The sequence below is a fragment of the Poromitra crassiceps genome, assembly GCF_964638095.1.
Source record: "Poromitra crassiceps genome assembly, chromosome: 17".
Classification (NCBI taxonomy): domain Eukaryota; kingdom Metazoa; phylum Chordata; class Actinopteri; order Beryciformes; family Melamphaidae; genus Poromitra; species Poromitra crassiceps.
In genome coordinates, this window is record NC_139635.1 from 16,255,161 (window position 1) to 16,276,359 (window position 21,199).

Sequence of the window (21,199 nt, forward strand, 5' to 3'; positions counted from 1 at the left end):
ATTATCTCATCACCTGTTGTTCTCTTCATTGTACACACATGCAATATGCAGTAGCATAGCAGTATTAGTATAGTATATATTATTAGTATAGTACCATAGCAGTATCCAGGAAGCATACTCCAGTGACTGGAGGTGTTTCATTTAGCATGTTATCTGTTGATTTTTAAAACACCTGGAGGGGTTACCAGGGCAAAACTAGCCCAATGGTCGATAAAAAAAACACCCCAAAAACCAGCCCAATACCAGAACTCAAACTATGCCTCTGCACAACGATAAGATTTGAAACTCCAACAGCATTGCTGTCATTGCCATATGGTTTATCTACTTAAGACACGATAGAACCGTGAGTGGGGACATATTCTCCATCTCCTACCTCAGCTCCTGCTTCTCTCTCTGGGTCTTCAGGATTATGTACTCTGTTACAGGGTGCCTTGTTGCAACCGGTTAGTCAACGGCCCCACCCTGTGGTTAAAGCCGTTATTTCAGTTAGTAACAGTGTGACGCTTGAATACAAAAAGGAGAGCTTAAGACATAACCTCTTTATTCACCAACCAAATAGGAGGGGAAAAAACTTACAAGAGTCCTCCTGCAGGGATCAGGGCAGGGTTTTCATCTTCTCCTCATCCTCAGTCAGCAGCCTGGAGCAGCAGGTTTCCAATCATTGAAGTTGGAAACCCTCATTAGTGTTTTGCTTGCACCTGTGTTTACCCTGCCTTTTTGACACAAAACGACCCGCGTGAAAAGGGTCTATATGGATGTAGCCACTCCCGTTTTGAGACGGTTGATGTTTGAAGCCTATAGTGTGGCTGTCGCCATCTTGGGGCATGCGAGACGACACAAGGCGGGGGGGGGGGGGTTTCCCAGAGCTGCAGCTCCGTCTGCTATTGGTCCGTGATGATCTGCAAGCTGTGCGATCACTGGACAGGCGACCTGTCAATCAATTATATAATGCAGGTAGCCAGCACTACTTTCTAAACATGGACCTCTTTTCCTTCCAAAAAGGAAGATTATGTGCATTTTGGATTAATATTTCATCGTGTGGTGAGTACCCGAAGCACAACATGTATTTTGGCGCCGTGAGATGAGATGTGTGTTTTGGCAGATTTTTAACAGCAGTACCATTACACTCCATTCTATGGCGATAATTACTAACTTCACGACTGTAGTTCACTGTAAACTGTGCGTGCATGGTGTAGGCATGGTGTATCTTGGTTATGTGGGGGGGATGTGGCAAATGAGCTAAAGTCTCAAAAAAGTGGAGTATCCCTTTAAGCAATCAAAATCAAAAGTTTTTCACAAGCCAGAACTCTGTTTAGAGTTGACACTATCTGTGTAAATAGATAGTAGAGAGAACAGTGCTGCAGTCATTATGTTGCAGTGGAATAATGAGTGGAACAAGCAATTACCCGTCGGTTCTTATCAATGTAAGATCTTTGGCGCAGATGATGATGTGTGTTTATACAGCGCACACATGTACGTTCTAATAGAACACCAACGGTTATACAGGTACTGTAGGAAGGAGGCCTTGAACCTTGAACCATGTCTGAGTGCAACAGACCAGTGAAGATGTCAACATGCTGAAGCAATCTGTAGGGGAGCATCACTCAGGTGTGTGGTTGGTTACTTTTTCATTGTCTTGTCTTTTGGATCAATCACCTATTCTGGATTTTGGATGTGTGCCTCAAGTTTGTGGGACTGAATGATGATAAATAAAAAATTTAATAAGTCATTTTCTGGTGCCTTTTATTGGTCACTGCAGAATATAGTGGTCACATCAGCAGTACATTTTAAATTAATTCTTTATTTTATTTTGGTGGTTTGTTCTTTTTTTTTTTTTTTTACAACATTTGACTCTCAAATTATATGATGATATAAGTAGTGACAGCAAATATGTATAAATTATAAATATATATTGACGCTTTGAGTAGTTCGTTAAGGTGCGTAAAACATTGGATCCAAATTAAACTGCAATTACAATATCTGAAAATTGTATGTATTTTCCCCATCAGGAAATCCCATCCAATACAACGCAGTGCATACACATATAGCTGATATACAGCAAAACAAGTTGGTGCTTTAATTTAACCATTCATTCTTCTCAAAAGACACTTTTCCTCCTTTAATCATTTTATGCAAGAATCAAGAAATCCACCAGATGTCGCCAGAGAGTCCTAATTTACTCTATGGCAAACTGCTGAAACCTCTTGACAAAATGTTGAAAAATAGAAGCAAAATGTAAAGAATACGGAACCATAAATTATGTGAAAACATGCTTTGGGGGTAATTTTATGTTACAACGTATGAAAACATTTGGTAGGTTTAGTGCTTGATTGTGCATGTCCTCACAAACTCAAATAGGAATGTATTGACTGATATCTTGTGGGAATGTTGTCTTAATTTTTATTCATTTTGGCCCGTTCTATCTGGATTCATTTATGTTTGTTTCTCTTCATAATTCCTATTTCAACCTTCAGTATAGATCAAATGACACACATCAGAAAACATCCACAGATATTAAATAGACTACCTGAGTATTGGTATGCTAGAAATACTGTAAACCTTGAATGTGACAATTTTCAAAGGAGAAGACTAGAATACTTCTATTCAACTAAGGCCTGTCAAAGGAAATAACCAGTAAACATGCCAGTGCTACGCTGCTGTTTGTGAAATACTGCAGTTACTAAGGGCTCAGGCAGCTGCAACCATTTGAAAATGGAGTTCAAATACTAAAATAAAATAAATCGTCCTTCATTCGAAAGCCGCAGAGCCATCTCAAAGGCAGCTCATGTTAAATAGTTCTAGTTAGTCTGGATAACCTGAACACAGATTAGTCTGAGCAAAACCAGAACATTGAAAGGAGAATCTTTTCCGATGCTCGTTTACATTAAGACTGGTTTACAATGCCATGTCCTAAAGAGTGACGAGGTTACTATGTCTTGTCTGCGGTGAAAACCAGGATTTCCTTGTTGGTCCAATGTCAGATGTTTCCTCACAGTACATATAATAAACCAGCAAGTAAACGGAGGCTAATCCCATCTGGAATAGAGGAGTTGAGGCACTGTGAAGGCATCGCGTTAAGTCAGAAAGTCCTCTGGGGCGCACTTCATCACTTCAGCCACCATCCATTTAGAAGGTCTGAGATCCGCAAGTCGGATCTAGGTCTCAATCACTGTTCCACCCTCCAGTGTCTTTGTGGTTCTTGTCCCAGCGTTCAGACGCATGTTGGTCAGTACCGGGGACCGTTTTCCCACTCGGCCCGTACCTGTAGCCTGCTGCTAGTGTCTATGGCAGTTTGCAGGCGGTTAGGACAGGATGGCAGGAACCCATCTGATGCCACACAGATGGTCCATGCTGGCCGAGCGCTTCTTGGCAGCTCTCCGCACGTCCTTGTATCTGTCGTCGCACAACCTGGAAATAGCCTGGAGAGATGACATCCAAATGGGTTCTCATTGAAGCAATAAAAGGTATTTTGCTATGATTTGTTATTGTCAGTAATCACCACATTTGAAGATGAATGAATGAATGAATGAATAAAGTTTATTTCGCGCCACATCACAAAAAAACAAACAAACATGCGAAACAAAACAAACATACGATGCTGGCCGAAAAGGTTAGGGCTGAAGCTATAAGCTTGTAAATGCCCTAACCCAGTTCATCTTATAAATTACAAACTTTCCATATGGTCTAATTACAAAAAAACAAACGAACAAATTAACAAAAACAGCAAGCAATTTTTTTTTTTTTTTTTTTAAGCATTTGATCTATACGTCATATATACATTTTTAGCATTTGAACTATACATCATCGAAAGACAGTTAACCATCAGTTCTATATTTCTCCAGTATAAAGTGTTTCAACTTTCTCTTAAAATGAACAATATTTTTACTTTCCTTTAACTCCTCCGGTAAACCATTCCACAACTTCACCCCACAGACAGAAATGCACATGCTTTTCTTAGTGGTGTGCACAATCGGCTGTTTTAAATTAAATCTCCCTCTTAAGTTATATCCCCCTTCTCTATCATTGAACATTTTTTGGATGTTGTTTGGCAGTAGATTTTGTGTTGCTTTAAACACTATTTGTGCAGTTTTGAAATCCACTAGATCCCTAAATTTCAATGTCTGTGACTTTAAAAATAAGTCATTGGTGTGTTCATAATAGCCTACATTGTTCACTATTCTAATTGCTCTTTTTTGCATGGTGCTTATTGTCTGAAGTGTGCTCTTGTAGGTAGATATGTCAAACCCCTTCGTAGAGATGATTTTTAGTCTGATAAACAATATTACGTTCATAAAAGTCACCCCCCCCCTGTCTATTCCTGCAGAAGTTTACCCCCACACACATTCCTATGCTGATTATTTATGGTCAATTACTTGATTAGCGAGTGTATAAATGAAATGAAATCAAGGAAGCTTATTCTACTGGTTGTATAAGAGCATGACATTAACTCCAACTCCTAAAATGCAAATAATAATAATTATATATATATATATATATATATATATATATATATATATATATATAAATGAATGAATGGATGAACAGTTGCATGATTGGGAGTGTGTGACCTCTGACCTCTAGTTTTTGGGCCTTCTCCCTGCTGAGCGGCTCCAGGGGGAAGGCCAGGTTGTGGTTCTCGGACAGCGAGCGCAGGTCAAAGTAGTACTTGGCGTAGACGCTGGACGGCACGTTGATGTTGAACTGCAGCAGCTCCAGGAACTGCCGCTCCAGCTCGTTCCTGTTTGAGACCGGGGACATTCATGACATCAAGATTGACCGCATCACTTCCTGTTTGAGACCAGGGACATTCATTACATCAAGATTGGCCGCATCACTTGTCTAGAGATAACACAATAGTGGGTAGAGTGCTTAGTATAACAAGCTATGGGGTGGTTTGCTTTGTATTATGGGAATGTCAACACAAAGCGTGCTTTTTGCATTTATTTGGTCCAAACTGTTAGAGAAAGTCTTACTTTGAACTGAACAGTGATAAAACAGAGGTAGTCCTCATTGGCTCCAAGTCCACACTCACCAAGCACCCCAGTTTCACCCTCACCATAGACAACTCCTCGGTTTCCCCCTCCCCTCAGGTCAAGAGTCTGGGTGTCGTCCTCGACAGCACCCTATCATTCCATACCCACATTAACAACACCATCCGGTCCGCCTACTTCCACCTTCACAACATCAACCGCCTCCGCCGTTCACTCACTCCCAACAGCGCCGCAATCCTGGTTCACTCCAACTGGTCCAGAACGCTGCTGCCCGTATCATCACCAGAACCCCTGTCATCAGTCACATCACCCCCGTTCTACACCAACTCCACTGGCTTCCCATCAAAGACCGCATTGACTACAAGATCCTCCTCCATACATTTAAGGCCATCCATAACCTCGCCCCTCCATACCTGTCTGACCTCCTCCACATCAACATTCCCACCCGGTCCCTCAGGTCTGCCTCCTCCATCAACCTGACCGTCCCCCCAGCCCGTCTGTCCACCATGGGGTCAAGAGCCTTCAGCCGCTCTGCCCCTCGCCTCTGGAACTCCCTCCCCCCCGGACATCAGAAACATTGACTCCATTATCACTTTCAAAACTCACCTCAAAACCCATCTGTTTAGGCAGGCGTATGTCTGTTGACATGCTGTTCCCCATTGTTGCTCTGCTGCAAGCTTTCTACTATTTCTGCTTTTGCATTTTTTGATTGTTTGATTGTAATTTTTTAACTGTTTTTAATTGTTGTACAGCGACCTTGAGTGCCTTGAAAGGCGCCTAATAAAATAAATGTATTATTACTTGATTATTATTATTACTTTGTTTCATTTTATTTCTTTGGTCCAAACTGTTAGAGAAAATGTTACTTTGTTTCATGTGTGTATTTGGTTGAGTACACAGTAGTGCACACTGTGTACTGACTAGGCTGTACACCTGTCTTTTTTGCCTGCCGTTAATATGTTTCTTATTTGTTTAGGATTGTCTGATGATGCTTGTTCTAAGTGAAATGTTCCATTTTGGATGCCACATTAGAGGGATGTGTTTTTAAAGGAGAGAGTCCAGAGCAGGGATACTCAACTTGCTTTGGCTGGGAGCCACTTTTGCAAAATGACAGGAGGCCAGGAGCCAGTGATAAACTGGCAGTACTGTAGCTGCTACCATTACGTATGTATAATGTTTAATTGTATGTTTAATTAGGTATATGCTATTTGCACCTGTGCAAACAGAACGCAACTATGTTTAAGTATGTCTAAAGTATGCACATGCCATATGCACCTATGTGCAGTGAATATGCCACTGTCTCTGACTTGTCTTATCACTCTACTGCCTTATTGCTTGTTGTGTTGGAGTCCACAGCACAATAATTTCACCCGTGATACTTGTACTACGGAGTGACAATAAAAATGTTGAATCTTGAAAACATATTTTTTGTAATGGATTGTAGGTTTTTGGGTGCAAGCCGGAGTTTAGTCTGACAGTTTTAATGTTTTTTCAAGATTGTTGCACTCTGACATGAAGCCGCATAGCCTCAATCTGAACCAGCAAGCAGAATGCAAACACATCATCAAAGCAATAATCAGAGCGACAATGCAAACAGGGAAGTTCCATATAAATGTGGTGTATTGTCGGTACAGTATAATACTGTATAATACAGTATAATGAAAACCACTCAGGAAATGATGTCCGTCACAGGCAAGTGCAAATAATCAACCAAACTATAGATGAGAGAGTTAAAACAAAACAAAAGTTAGAAATTCAGTTTGTTCACTTCAATTCAGTAAACCCTCTTCCCAAACAAATCAATAAAGGATGTTGAAAAGAACATTAAGTTAGTTAGAAGTGCCTGGGAGACGAGGAGGCGGCAATATTTGACAATTTCTCTGGAGCTCAGTCAAACTTCATTTGATGTTAGTTTTCATTGTGAATTAGAAAATGCTTGGGGGGCCACTCTGCACCCTATCGCGGGCCGCATCTGGCCCCCGGGCCACATGTTTACTTCTTTTTTTCCCCCCTTTCATATGAATGCAAGGTCATAATTGTAAATGTCAGGTATGGTAGTTTTTATTTATAGCAGACAGCTCTCTCTCTCTCTCTCTCTCACACACACACACACACACACACACACACACACACACACACACGCATGCACGCACACACCCTTCTCTGACCGCTGTCACTCACATGTCCTCCACAGTCATCTCCTTGAGGATCTGGCAGTAGTCGACATTCCACACGGCCTGGTCGTCCCAGACTTTGGAGGCCAGCAGGACAGCTCCCAGGACAATCCTCTTCCAGTTCCCAGGAGAGATGTCCATCTCCGCATAGGTCATCAGCCTCTCCAGGTACACCTGCACCACCACACAAGAGAGGCACACATCTCAAGTGACTCCAGGTACACCTGCACCACCACAAGAGAGGCAGACCTCACAACTGGAGGGAAATCCTGACTGAGCTACGTAGCAATGGGCACTAGGGGGCAGAAGAACTACAGTAAACCTTTGAAGTCAAGGCAAGTTGAACTTTGTGAATCTCTAAACCAGTGGAATATGAATCGGGGGAAGGAAATTCCCTTTTGATGGGAGGGATGCGGAAGGGCGGGCGCCGGAACTGCTCAAAAATCGGATGGTTTTATTGGTTAGAGATGTATATTTACGCCTACTACTGCAGCACGAGGTCACCATGAACGATGCATTTGTTCTTCAGGAAGTAAAAGTCATTACGTTATAATGAGAGTTAATTTAATGAGGAACATAAATGAAAAGAATATATAAGTAGGAAATAAACAAAAAAGACCAAACACAAATCTGCACAGACACCTCAACCCCAAATCACACACAGATCTAGAGAAACCTCCATGACACACAGACAGGCTGCACTATGTTTTGGATGCATCATCGCCAATTTACACACAACCCAGGCTATGACGTGCCCTGTGCTGCAGGGGAGCTGTGTGTGTGTGTGTGTGTGTGTGTGTGTGTGTGTGAGAGAGAGGGGCGTGCGTGAGCATGTGTGTGTGCGGGGAAGGGGACGGGGGGTAAATACAGTACCAGTGTGACGATAGCACACTCAGCAGTGAGCTGGGCAGCGCTGAACAGCGTCCTGACAAACTTGTAGATCTGCTTCTGCTCCGGGTCGTTTCGGTCGTAGTCCAGCGGCACCTGAGACTTCTGCAAGGATGGATGGAGGAAAGGAAGGAAGGAGGGAGGAAAGGAGGGAGGGATGGAGGGAGGAGAGGAGGGAGGGGAGAGGAAGGAGGGGAGAGGAGGGAGGAGAGGAGGGAGGGAGGAGAGGAGGGAGGGGAGGAGGGACAGGGGAGAGGAGGGAGGAGAGGAGGGAGAGGAGGGAGGGACAGGGGAGAGGAGGGAGGTGAGAGGAGGGAGGAGAGGAGGGAGAGGAGGGAGGGACAGGGGAGAGGAGGGAGGTGAGAGGAGGGAGGAGAGGAGGGAGAGGAGGGAGGGACAGGGGAGAGGAGGGAGGTGAGGGGAGGGAGGAGAGGAGGGAGGGACAGGGGAGAGGAGGGAGGGAGGAGGGATGGAGGAGAGGAGGGAGGGAGGGGAGGAGATGAGGGAGGGGAGGAGGGACAGGGGAGAGGAGGGAGGTGAGCGGAGGGAGGAGAGGAGGGAGGGACAGGGGAGAGGAAGGAGGGATGGAGGAGAGGAGGGAGGGAGGGGAGGAGATGAGGGAGGGGAGGAGGGAGGAGGGGATGGAGGGATGATGGAGGAAAGGGAGTCCATCATGACCAACATGTCAAACTGGAGGCTTCAAAACAGGAGTCCACAAACCAATGGTCACGTCACGGTGGCTACGTCCATTTATTTTCATTTTCCTTTGATTTATTTGTATTTATTTAATTTATTTACGGAAGGATACACAACATAAACATCTGATGACATGTATCCCAGCATTTGTAGCCTCGGCTACAAATGCCCGTCATCCCTAGATGTTATTAAACGCACCTGTTAAAAGCAAAGTACAGTAAAAGACAGTAAAATATACAGTAAACAAAGACAAGGATATCATAAAATCATACATATCAGTCAGTCAATCAGTCGGTCATTCAATCATGGAGCAACACAAACAATCATACACAAAGGATATAAACATTATATAGAAATCCACGAACACAGTCAATTATGGGAACATTGGTAGTTACTCTTCAGCAGCTCCTTTATATTGTGGGCAGTGAGGTCCACATTTGAACCCCCTGAACAGTGAGGGCTGTTTGTCCTATAGGGAGGTTCTTCGGAGCGACACTTTGCAGTTTCCCTGCAACAGCACCTCTGGTGGCTGTGCCCGAAGTCCCCAGAGGCTCTATCATATCGCAGAGAACACGTGGTGCCTGATCATGTATACATTTATAGATGAGTTTCAACTTAGCAAAACCAATGAACTCATCAAAACTTGGAATATTTAGTTTTTCGATGATTCGACAGTGATGGAATCTAATTGGCTTCCTGTCCAGGGTTTTTATTGTGCGACTGTATAAGATCCCAAGAGGTGTGATTACAGTCAGGCCAGCCTGAAACCAAACAGCTGCACAATAACTCAAGTATGATAAAATCATAGAGTGCATATAGATGTTTGCAGCAAACAGTTCCTAAACATTCTGAACGTATATAGGTTTGCTTGTACAGCTCTGCTCACCATCTGGATGTGGATCTGTGGTATTATGCATGTATGCAGTCTATGACCCCACAAACAATTACCGGTAAACATGAAAATAGTGGCAGATATAATGGATGTGCAAAAAGAGAGAAAAGAGGTAACAGATGAGATTGGAAGTCTTACTGAGAGAGGGTGAAGCTTCTCGTCAAAGATATCTACCACCATTCCTCCATCCATGTCCCTGAAACGAGACAAGAACGCTCAAACAGTCAACTTCACTCCAGCAGCATCAAACTCTGCACAGTAACAAACAGTCGACTTCACTCCAGCAGCATCAAACTCTGTACAGTAACAAACAGTCGACTTCACTCCAGCAGCATCAAACTCTGTACAGTAACAAACAGTCAACTTCACTCCAGCAGTATCAAACTCTGTACAGTAACAAACAGTCAACTTCACTCCAGCAGTATCAAACTCTGCACAGTAACAAACAGTCAACTTCACTCCAGCAGTATCAAACTCTGTACAGTAACAGTCAACTTCACTCCAGCAGTATCAAACTCTGTACAGTAACAAACAGTCAACTTCACTCCAGCAGTATCAAACTCTGTACAGTAACAAACAGTCAACTTCACTCCAGCAGCATCAAACTCTGTACAGTAACAAACAGTCAACTTCACTCCAGCAGCATCAAACTCTGCACAGTAACAGTCAACTTCACTCCAGCATCAAACTCTGTACAGTAACAAACAGTCGACTTCACTCCAGCATCAAACTCTGTACAGTAACAAACAGTCGACTTCACTCCAGCATCAAACTCTGCACAGTAACAAACAATCGACTTCACTCCAGCAGCATCAAACTCTGTACAGTAACAAACAGTCGACTTCACTCCAGCAGCATCAAACTCTGTACAGTAACAAACAGTCAACTTCACTCCAGCAGTATCAAACTCTGTACAGTAACAAACAGTCAACTTCACTCCAGCAGTATCAAACTCTGCACAGTAACAAACAGTCAACTTCACTCCAGCAGTATCAAACTCTGTACAGTAACAGTCAACTTCACTCCAGCAGTATCAAACTCTGTACAGTAACAAACAGTCAACTTCACTCCAGCAGTATCAAACTCTGTACAGTAACAAACAGTCAACTTCACTCCAGCAGCATCAAACTCTGCACAGTAACAGTCACCTTCACTCCAGCATCAAACTCTGTACAGTAACAAACAGTCAACTTCACTCCAGCATCAAACTCTGTACAGTAACAAACAGTCGACTTCACTCCAGCATCAAACTCTGTACAGTAACAAACAGTCAACTTCACTCCAGCAGTATCAAACTCTGTACAGTAACAAACAGTCGACTTCACTCCAGCAGTATCAAACTCTGTACAATAACAAACAGTCGACTTCACTCCAGCAGCATCAAACTCTGCACAGTAACAAACAGTCGACTTCACTCCAGCAGCATCAAACTCTGTACAGTAACAAACAGTCGACTTCACTCCAGCAGCATCAAACTCTGCACAGTAACAAACAGTCGACTTCACTCCAGCATCAAACTCTGTACAGTAACAAACAGTCGACTTCACTCCAGCATCAAACTCTGTACAGTAACAAACAGTCGACTTCACTCCAGCAGCATCAAACTCTGTACAGTAACAAACAGTCGACTTCACTCCAGCAGTATCAAACTCTGCACAGTAACAAACAGTCGACTTCACTCCAGCATCAAACTCTGTACAGTAACAAACAGTCGACTTCACTCCAGCAGCATCAAACTCTGTACAGTAACAAACAGTCGACTTCACTCCAGCAGCATCAAACTCTGCACAGTAACAAACAGTCAACTTCACTCCAGCAGTATCAAACTCTGCACAGTAACAAACAGTCGACTTCACTCCAGCATCAAACTCTGTACAGTAACAAACAGTCGACTTCACTCCAGCAGCATCAAACTCTGTACAGTAACAAACAGTCGACTTCACTCCAGCAGTATCAAACTCTGTACAGTAACAAACAGTCAACTTGACTCCAGCAGCATCAAACTCTGTACAGTAACAAACAGTCAACTTCACTCCAGCAGTATCAAACTCTGTACAGTAACAAACAGTCAACTTCACTCCAGCAGTATCAAACTCTGCACAGTAACAAACAGTCAACTTCACTCCAGCAGTATCAAACTCTGTACAGTAACAAACAGTCGACTTCACTCCAGCAGCATCAAACTCTGTACAGTAACAAACAGTCGACTTCACTTCAGCAGTATCAAACTCTGTACAGTAACAAACAGTCAACTTGACTCCAGCATCAAACTCTGTACAGTAACAGTCAACTTGACTCCAGCATCAAACTCTGTACAGTAACAAACAGTCGACTTCACTCCAGCAGTAGGGGTGGGGGAAAAAATCGATTCACCTAAGTATCGCGATTTTTAATGTCACGATTTTTTGGATCGATCTTTTATTCCAGAATCGATAATCGCAAATTAAAAAAAAAAAAAAAAAAAAAAAAAAAAATTGGGTGCTTGCAGTCAGGCCACTCACTGAACAGCAGGCCAGGCGCCGCCTACTGGTTTACTAGTGGTTTTATTACTTTATTAGTTAGTCTGAAGTAATAATTACACTTCAGGGTTAAAGTGGGTGCATCTCATTGTAAAATTGGACTTCAAACGGCCCAAATCTGGCTTCAAACGGCCCAAATTTCACGCGCGTTGGCCCATATCGGCCTGGCCTGCTTGGTATCTAATGCCCGGCCTGAATTATGATCCCAGTCCGCCCCTGTTTTTAACTATATCGCCCAGCCCTACTCATGATATATAATATACAGTCTCTAGTGTATGATTCAACTTTTCCCATGTTCTAATCTAGTGTAAAAAAGCAAACAAACTGAAAAAATAAAAGAAAAAAATAAACAAAAATCGCAATAAATCGTAATATCGAATCGCAATAATCGTAGAATCGCAATACTTAAGAATCGCAATATAAATCGAATCGGCACCCAAGAATCGTGATAGTATCGAATCGGGAGATAAGTGAATCGCCACAGCCCTATCCAGCAGTATCAAACTCTGTACAGTAACAAACTGTCGACTTCACTCCAGCAGTATCAAACTCTGCACAGTAACAAACAGTCGACTTCACTCCAGCAGTATCAAACTCTGTACAGTAACAAACAGTCGACTTCACTCCAGCAGCATCAAACTCTGTACAGTAACAAACAGTCGACTTCACTCCAGCATCAAACTCTGTACAGTAACAAACAGTCAACTTCACTCCAGCAGTATCAAACTCTGTACAGTATAGCCTAATGAGATGAACTCTATTGCTCCCCCAGGGGAAACTGGGTGACATGTGGCAGCAAAGAGGACAGGTGTATGTTGGTGGATAAAGAGTAAAAGGTATTTAAAAACAAGTTAATAAAGGATATAGTGATATTATGCAGAACAAGAAATTCTGGAAAGATTTTTGCGTGTGGAAAGGACATCATTGCTGGAAAGGATTCTCACAATGATGGCTGCAGATATTTGCACTTTAAAGATTTACAAAGTCACAGTCTAGCAGAGTATGCGGAATATGCCAATGTGCATCACTGTCTACATTCACATGATGATACAGTGTTTATTACAGAGCGCATGGTGCATCATCGACTATTCACATGATCAGACTTACATAGATGTCTAGTGTAACTACCTGTAGTTTAAGAAGCTCTTGAAAATGACTGAGGATCCTCACCTGTTTTTTATATGGTAGTAAATCGCCACTGCTACACTGTAAAGAGAATGGAGAGGAAAAACATAATTAACTTTTATTATATATTACTTTTCTTTACAAATAAATATTGTTGACTAAAATGAACACAATATATTAATTCAGCTTTGATAAAAGGAAGGCTGACTCCACTAACAGCATTATAACAAATAACTTAGGACTACATATATGACCACTACTACTATTAGTAATACTAACGCTGCTACTGCTACTAGCAACAGTAATAATAACGGCAGCACGTTATTTGCATCGTCCGCCTACAGAGAGTCTATTTTTTTAGATTTCAACAGCTTATTCGTTGGCATTCATCAATTCAACTGTTTGGTTTTGTCTGTGGATGTTGTTGAACTTTGAACAGTTTATTAGTTGAGATTTAACAAACATATTGTGTTTACCTCCTGCTCCACACACCATATGTCTCTATAGATAATCTGTTGAACATGTTAAATAGTTGAATTGTTGGCTAACGAGCTGTTGAAATGTTACACTGTAGAGCAGTGATACTCAACTTGCAGAGTGGCCCCCCGACCATTTTCTAATCATTTCATATTAGTTTTCATTGTGAATTAGAATCTAAGTCACAATGAAAACTAACGTGAAATAAAGTTTGACTAAGCTCCAGCTAAATTATCAAATACCGCCATCTGCTCGCTACCCAGGCACTTATGTATGTACTTAACCAAACTAACTTAACCTAACTAACTATCCGGTGTGCACAACATTGTCAGACTAAACTCCGGCTGACACCCCAAAAACCTACAATCCGCTACAGAAAAATGTACATTGTTTGTTTATTAACTGGCCCCTGGCCTTCTATCATTTCACGAAAGTGGCAAAGCAAGTTGAGTATCCCTGCTGTAGACTGTAGGGACGATCCAAGTAAAGTGTTATTATAAGAACAACATCACTATGGGCTTTTAAGTAACACAATGAGTTGTCAGATCTTATTATATGTGTGGAGCAGCTGAATAACAGACAGTGAATTCTGTAAATAAAGATATATCACTCACTCTGTGTGTGTGTGTGTGTGTGTGTGTGTGTGTGTGTGTGTGTGTGTGTGTGTGTGTGTGTGTGTGTGTGTGTGTGTGTGTGTGTGTGTGTAGGGGCGGACTGGGATCATAATTCAGGCCGGGCATTAGATACCAAGCAGGCCAGGCCGATACAGGCCGACCCGCGTGACGGCGTCCGAAGCCCAATTTGGGCCGTTTGAAGCCCAATTTGGGTCGTTTGAAGACAGATTTGGGCCGTTTGAAGCCCAATTTGGGTCGTTTTAAGCCAGATTTGGGCCGTTTGAAGCCCAATTTGGGCCGTTTGAAGCCCGATTTGGGCCGTTTGAAGCCCAATTTGCGCCGTTTGAAGCCCAATTTGGGCCGAGTCCAATTTTTCAACTTTTAAATTTTAACCCTGAATAAAGTAATACAACCACTACTAAACCAGTAGGCGGCGCCTGGCCTGCTGTTCAGTGAGTGGCCTGACTGCGGGCACCAATTTTATTTTTATTTTTATTTATTTTTTGCAGGCCAGGCCAGGCCAGGCCACCGGGCATTTGCCTGACGTGCCCGATTATGCAGTCCACGCCTGTGTGTGTGTGTGTGTGTGTGTGTGTGTGTGTGTGTGTGTGTGTGTGTGTGTGTGTTCGTGCTCACTCACCATTTGATGGTGTATTTGAGGTTGGGCTGGCTGACTGTGTTGTCGTCTAGGAAGATGGTGGAGCACGAGCTGTAGTTCCGCTTCACCGTTGCATGCTGCTGCGCGTGCACGCACACACAAACACACACACACACACACACACACACACACACACACACACACACACACACACACACACACGCATGCACACACACACGCTCATGGACGCACGCACGCATACAGACACACACACACACACACACACACACACACACACACACACACACAGAGAGTGAGTGAGTTATTAAGAGTGTACATGTTTTTGTCTGACACAAATGAACCATGCAAAGGTGTCATGCATGCACAGGGGAGCCAGAATCTGCGACATGCAACCCAATCACGTGGTGGATTATATTTTCAGCTAAGCATGCTAACGTCTAATTCATATTAATATCATCACCCATTTGACAACAAGTTTATGGATTATGACTGAGAGCAATCAAATCATGGGAATTATTTCCATTTTAAAGGTGCAGTGTGTAGTGTTTGGCGGCATCTAGCAGTGAGCTTGCAGATTGCAACCAACTGAATACAATTACATTGAATCCAACATGGCAGCCTCCATGTATGAACCCGCTCCGATGTAGATATAAAGGGCTCATTCTAAGGTAAGGAAAACCCAACAATTCTTATTTTCATGGGACTACAGACTAATTAAAACATTTGAATATTGTTTATATCATATTCAATTTCTGCAAAATCCATATTTTTTCCCCACCACTAGTTGCCGCCAAAAACTACACACTGCACCTTGAATATGCTGGGCAAATGAGAAATGCTGCATTCATTCTTATACAATGTATTTATTATATTATACATTATATATTACGTACATTATATATATACGTGTTGTATGGCATGAGATGGGATAATAATTGTTCATGTCATACACAAAGACGTAAGATGTTACCTTTGATTCCCCAATATGTGTTAACTTGTAAAATGATACAATGATGCATTGTCATTGGGAGGACAAGAAGAGTTTTGTACCAACATTAGTTATCGACCATTTAAAAAAAAACGTGTAACATGATTTGTGGCGGACATTTCAAATGAATTATACAAAGTAACAATGTGTCGAAGTCAGATATCATTTGATCAAGCAGTAAGCAAAAATGAGACTGCATCAGTGTTAAAGGGCAGTTTAGAGTCCAGCGATTTATCATAGCCCGATGGGCATCGCTGAACGTGACGTCCGTTCCAGTACCGCTCGACGATTTTGGACGCTGTCGCTCGTAAAATGTATAAACACCCAGGCGATAGGAGAACGCATCGCAGAGGGCAGAGCAGGATGTGTTGTGATATTTTCACATGGATTAATGCCGGACGGACAGACAGAGAAGCTGCCAGTCAAGGTATAACGTTGCCGTTTTGATTGCAACATTACAAAACTGTCTATCTGCTTGCTAACATGCTGTGTGATTATCCATGCTAACGATGTGTTAGCTGTTACTTACTGTCTGTGTTGAGAATGTCCGCTTTCCAGGCATTTGCCTTTTTAACAGCAATTTTATCATCTGCCCGCTCGTTAGCCCAAAGGCACGGGAACCGTGTCCTTGTCTTTATTAAAGGCCGGCTTTTCCGTGGGGGATATGAATATATATTAAATCTCACGCCCCTAAGCTTTTCGAATCCGTTGAAATTTTTGAAATTGCTTCTTCACAGCCAAAGATATCAACAGATATCCACTCTGTGTGGGGGGGGGGGGCTGGTGGGGGGGAGGTGCGGGTGCGGGGACTCGAAATCCTACATTTCCCACAATGCACTGGGCTTGCGTGGCCTTCGTTTCCATGCCCACCACCCCTCAGGCATTTGGCTGATATCAAACTCCAGTAGGTGGCGGTAATGCACATATATGTTTGCCAACCGCCATAAAACTCAAAGAAGAAGAAGAAGAAGGCTTCAACAATAATACACTATGAGAAGAAGAAAAAATCGAAAATAAAATTGCCTCCAAATTGCACCAAATTTAAATCGAAGTATATATGTCGGGAGATGTCTTCATAAAAAAAAATTCATGCATTTTAAGGCATTTTTGTAGGAGTTACGCGCATCTGATGTTGTAACTATTTTCTGTAATAATGTGTAAAAACGGGTACATTGCTCAGCGTTGATTTCGTTACTTCAACGCACCTACTACTAGATGTAAAATTTGACGAGCTTTCCAATGCCGCCAGTCCCGTGTCTGTTAGTGCTTCCGTTCCCGAGATATGGTCTCTTTGCAAGGAGCTATGGAAAGCTAACCTAGCTACAGCAGGCTAGGTGGTGGAAAAAGATGGCTGCCTTTTGCTTTTGTTCAAGACATCTGAAGGGGCGTGGGGGACCTCTAGAGGCGGGACCATGGCTCACAACAATTGTAGTTCATAGGTCCTCGACTTCCGCAAGGCTGGCCCTGTCGCTCTGACGCGTTTTGCGTCAGAGCGACATGGAAATAATGTGAGAGATGCTTGATATCTCTGGCTGTAAACAACCAATTTCAAAAATTTCAACGGATTCGAAAACCTTAGGGGCGTGAGATTTAATATATATTCATATTCCCCACGGAAAAGCCGTCCTTTAAGGTTTCAACAAATATGTGATCTTCTTCCATTGTTAATTCAACTAGCTAGCTAACTAGTGGCTTCAGAAACGGCGAGAAGAGAAAAGAATGGTGGTTGTCACGACAACGAAGCTAACGATGGGGTCAAAGTTGAATCCAGATGAAGTCTTGACGATGGTCGCAACGTTCATCGCAACGATGGCATATCGCCCGTCGCTGGAAGTATAAACACTTGTCGTTATCACCGACGATGGAATGTGATCATGTTCGGTCGCAACGACCATAAATCGCTGGACTCTAAACTGCTCTTAAGGATTTTGATTTGGAGACAGAATAAAACAATCAAACACTCACATTATTGACGAAGACGGTCTTTCTTTTTTCTGACACTAGAGAAAGAGAGAGAGGTATTACAACACATCAATGTAGTTTCAACTGCATTGACAGCAGGAGGAAAGAGACAGAAAATTACATGACCAGTCAGTTATCAAACAGGACCACACTTAAAAACAGCACACTGTAGGGTTAACACACTTCTCTTTATCAGGTAGGCTATTTACAACAAAAGCAGCTATTTGCAACAGAAAGTGTTTAGATGTTGAGAAACCACACAGTATTAGAGCAGGTTATAAGGCACAAACACCCAGAGAGCAGACAGGGGGGGGGGAAAGGCGCAGTTAAGCCACTAGGAGGAGACAAAACACACTCATGACTACTCACCGCTCCTGTTAGGCACCTCTGGAAAAAGAGGAACCGAAAAGCCATCTGCTTATTGAGTTGACAGTACTCACAGCCACTAATTCCCATCAAGTCATAACAGCAGTTTACTTGTGAAATCATATTACACTCCAGAAGCGGGTATCAACAGTTGCTCAGTATAAACAAACCATTTAATTGTATGCAGCCTTTTTCCCCCTTATTTGAAGGTCACAAATACACCTGTCTCTAATGATCAGAACAAACAGTAAACAGCTTTCTCTACTGATGCCAGCTTGTTTGTGGAAGGAAATAAAACCCATGAGGATTACCATCAGACTATTACACAAGTAATGCTCATTCATTCATCATTCAGATGTCAGAAACATATCAGATTTTTTTTCTTTCTTGCTAAGTATTTCTGAAATAGGAGAAACAGGACAAAACATCTTACGTTGACTGAAGGGAAAGGAAGAAACGGATTATGATCAAATGAAATAAAAGGTGGAGCAGTGGGATGATGATAGGAATACAATCAGCACATCACGTGCTCTGACACACACTACATACAGATGCATGGAGGAGCACATGAGCTTATGTACAAAAGGCATCTCTGACTGTATGATGATGAAATACCATAACATCTGAAGCATGAATGAGTATGATGCTAATGATTAAATAAAAGGTTTTGAATTTCAATATATGTCTTATATGGTTTCTATCCCATTTTGTCCTTTTGTTTGTTCCCCAGGCTTCTTAACAAAACCGTCTATACTGTAAGCATGCTATGACATTTAGCATTCTTAAAAAGATGCTAATATTTCCTCTGGATCAACACAGACTGAACCCCCACAGCCTCGGGGCAAACGCATAAATTACCAGACATCAGCCAGAGACAAAGGAAGCTGGTCCAAGAACACGGCTCCAACACTTTACGCAATAAAATAAATCCAAGACTTTTTACAGACTTTTATTTTATTTTAACTGAATTTCCTTGACCGCCTTTGTAGATGTTGTGAGTGTTCAGTGTGGTGTACTGTATGCTGACCATGGTGATGCAGTACGTCAAACTAGGCCAGGTGAAGATTATTCCGTGTAATAATAAATATCACAATGAACCCAACATGAAAGTGCGGCTTACCGCGACATACAAACTGTGGTCATGTGTATCAGGACTGAGAAACATTATTTATATTGCACATTTTTGTCAAATTCAGCATCTGGAAAAGCTCCATATCGTACAGTGCCTTATCCTATGATCTTTTCATTGCATTTTTATTTGCGCTTTGTGTTGTAGTTATTGTTATTTTGTCTTCTATCAAGGAGCAGTAATAAATCCTTAAAGTAACACTTTCTTGTACCGTCCTCTGGACTCAAATATGAATTTATCAAAAATCAAGCAACAAACCGAAAGAGATAACAGAAACCTATACGTCTAATTACATTAATGACAGGTAAAGAGCATACAAATGTAGAGTTTGACCAATAAGGATTTTTGATAGTTTTCCAATATGTTGAAATAAAACCAATAAAATCAGTCCATCCCGATAAATGTGAGGTACTCACCATCGTTCTGAGATTTGCTGAGGAATATGGTGCTGGCCCGCGGATGGTCTGATGGATTGTACTCCATGTTCAACTCTGTCAAAACACAAAGCATTTACCTCACTTTGGGGGAAAAAGTCACTCTAATGTAAATGTTGTTTCATTCAAAAATAGAATGCATCCTCTCAATTACATCCTCTAAAATGATGCTAGGTTATAATTAAAGAGATAGATAGAGAGAGCCAATAACCTCATCAATATATTCAATAGTGAGTCTTACTACTTCATAACCTCAATAGCCGTTCTTTCACTTTTTTAAACTGTGATTTTATTTCCAAAGACAACTCAAATGTATTCTGCAGCCACAAGCCTCCTAACATGACTCTGCCAGATGGGGGCGCTACAGCACATTGTTCCATGAGCTTCCTCGTCTGTTCCTTTCTTCATTTTTAGGCCGATGCTTGCACTGGCCTATAGGAGCATGTGTGTCCCAATCGCTGCATACACGACTCCTGGCACCCTTCCTGGCACCCTTTCATCAAGATGGGCTTTTACTTTGAAATTTGTTTTATTCTGCCCTGATCTGATCTTGTTTAGCTTGACAGAGTCGCTCACGGCCGCAGAGGGTCCGCGCCCATGTTAACGTTACACGCGATGCAACAAATAAACAAACACACATTTCCCAGTGTCTCTGGACATCAACAGTAGCGGGAGACGTCTCCCCTTCCAGCAAATATACATGAATGTTATGCGTAAGGAACATGAACATCTTACCGCGAGGCAGAGAGCTAAGATAAGTAGCTAACAGCTGAGCTAAGTAGGCTATAACTAGCATGTTAGCCGATCGGAAAAGCATGTAAACAGCGGTGAGATCTCCTTTATTAAAGTGTGCAACCATTTCCAATGAACAAATGGCATGTAGCCTTCAACTTTAAAACAAAACAATGTGCTTCTGCTTACTTCTTACATTCAACTCTGTAGCCTATGGCAGTGAGTGCAGACAGTGCAACACCAGTGGCATGTAGCCCTCAAGTATTTAAAACAAAAACAATAGTGCTTCTGCTGCTTACTTAGCCTACATTAAACTTTTTATGGCAGACCTGTTCAAAGAAGTCAAGGTGGGTTCATTCTTTCAAACGGTGTAAAATAACACGTTTAACAACATATCAAACGGACCTTATCCTGTCACATTAGTTTTTGAGATAGCTGGCAATGCATTGTGTAACCAAAAAAACGTTTGGCTAACGTTAACGTTAACATGTTTTGTAATGGAATCTTTATGGGACACGGCTAATACCTGGCACAGCGTTAGCTAGCATAGTGTAGCACGTGTGCAATGCAAATGGAATCATTATGGAACTATG

The 21,199-nt window shown here is 42.2% G+C and overlaps 1 protein-coding gene across 2 annotated transcripts in view; it reads right to left on the reverse strand.

Annotated features, from left to right (window-relative positions):
* Nucleotides 1-1,773: 1,773 nt before the first annotated feature.
* Nucleotides 1,774-21,199, reverse strand: part of LOC310792047 (cyclin-Y-like) — a 48,191-nt gene continuing 28,765 nt past the window's right edge. Inside the window, exons 2-10 of one of the 2 annotated variants that reach the window (XM_083653743.1) lie at nucleotides 19,857-19,931; nucleotides 17,949-17,983; nucleotides 15,017-15,111; nucleotides 13,331-13,366; nucleotides 9,780-9,837; nucleotides 8,039-8,158; nucleotides 7,173-7,339; nucleotides 4,576-4,738; nucleotides 1,774-3,419 (exon numbers count right to left, since the gene is read on the reverse strand). In XM_083653743.1, the coding sequence (XP_083509869.1) occupies nucleotides 3,303-3,419; nucleotides 4,576-4,738; nucleotides 7,173-7,339; nucleotides 8,039-8,158; nucleotides 9,780-9,837; nucleotides 13,331-13,366; nucleotides 15,017-15,111; nucleotides 17,949-17,983; nucleotides 19,857-19,931 (866 nt within the window). In that variant the 3' untranslated portion in view covers nucleotides 1,774-3,302. Of the gene's footprint in view, nucleotides 3,420-4,575; nucleotides 4,739-7,172; nucleotides 7,340-8,038; nucleotides 8,159-9,779; nucleotides 9,838-13,330; nucleotides 13,367-15,016; nucleotides 15,115-17,948; nucleotides 17,984-19,856; nucleotides 19,932-21,199 lie in introns of both variants that reach the window. The other variant, XM_083653742.1, reaches the window with a different exon arrangement.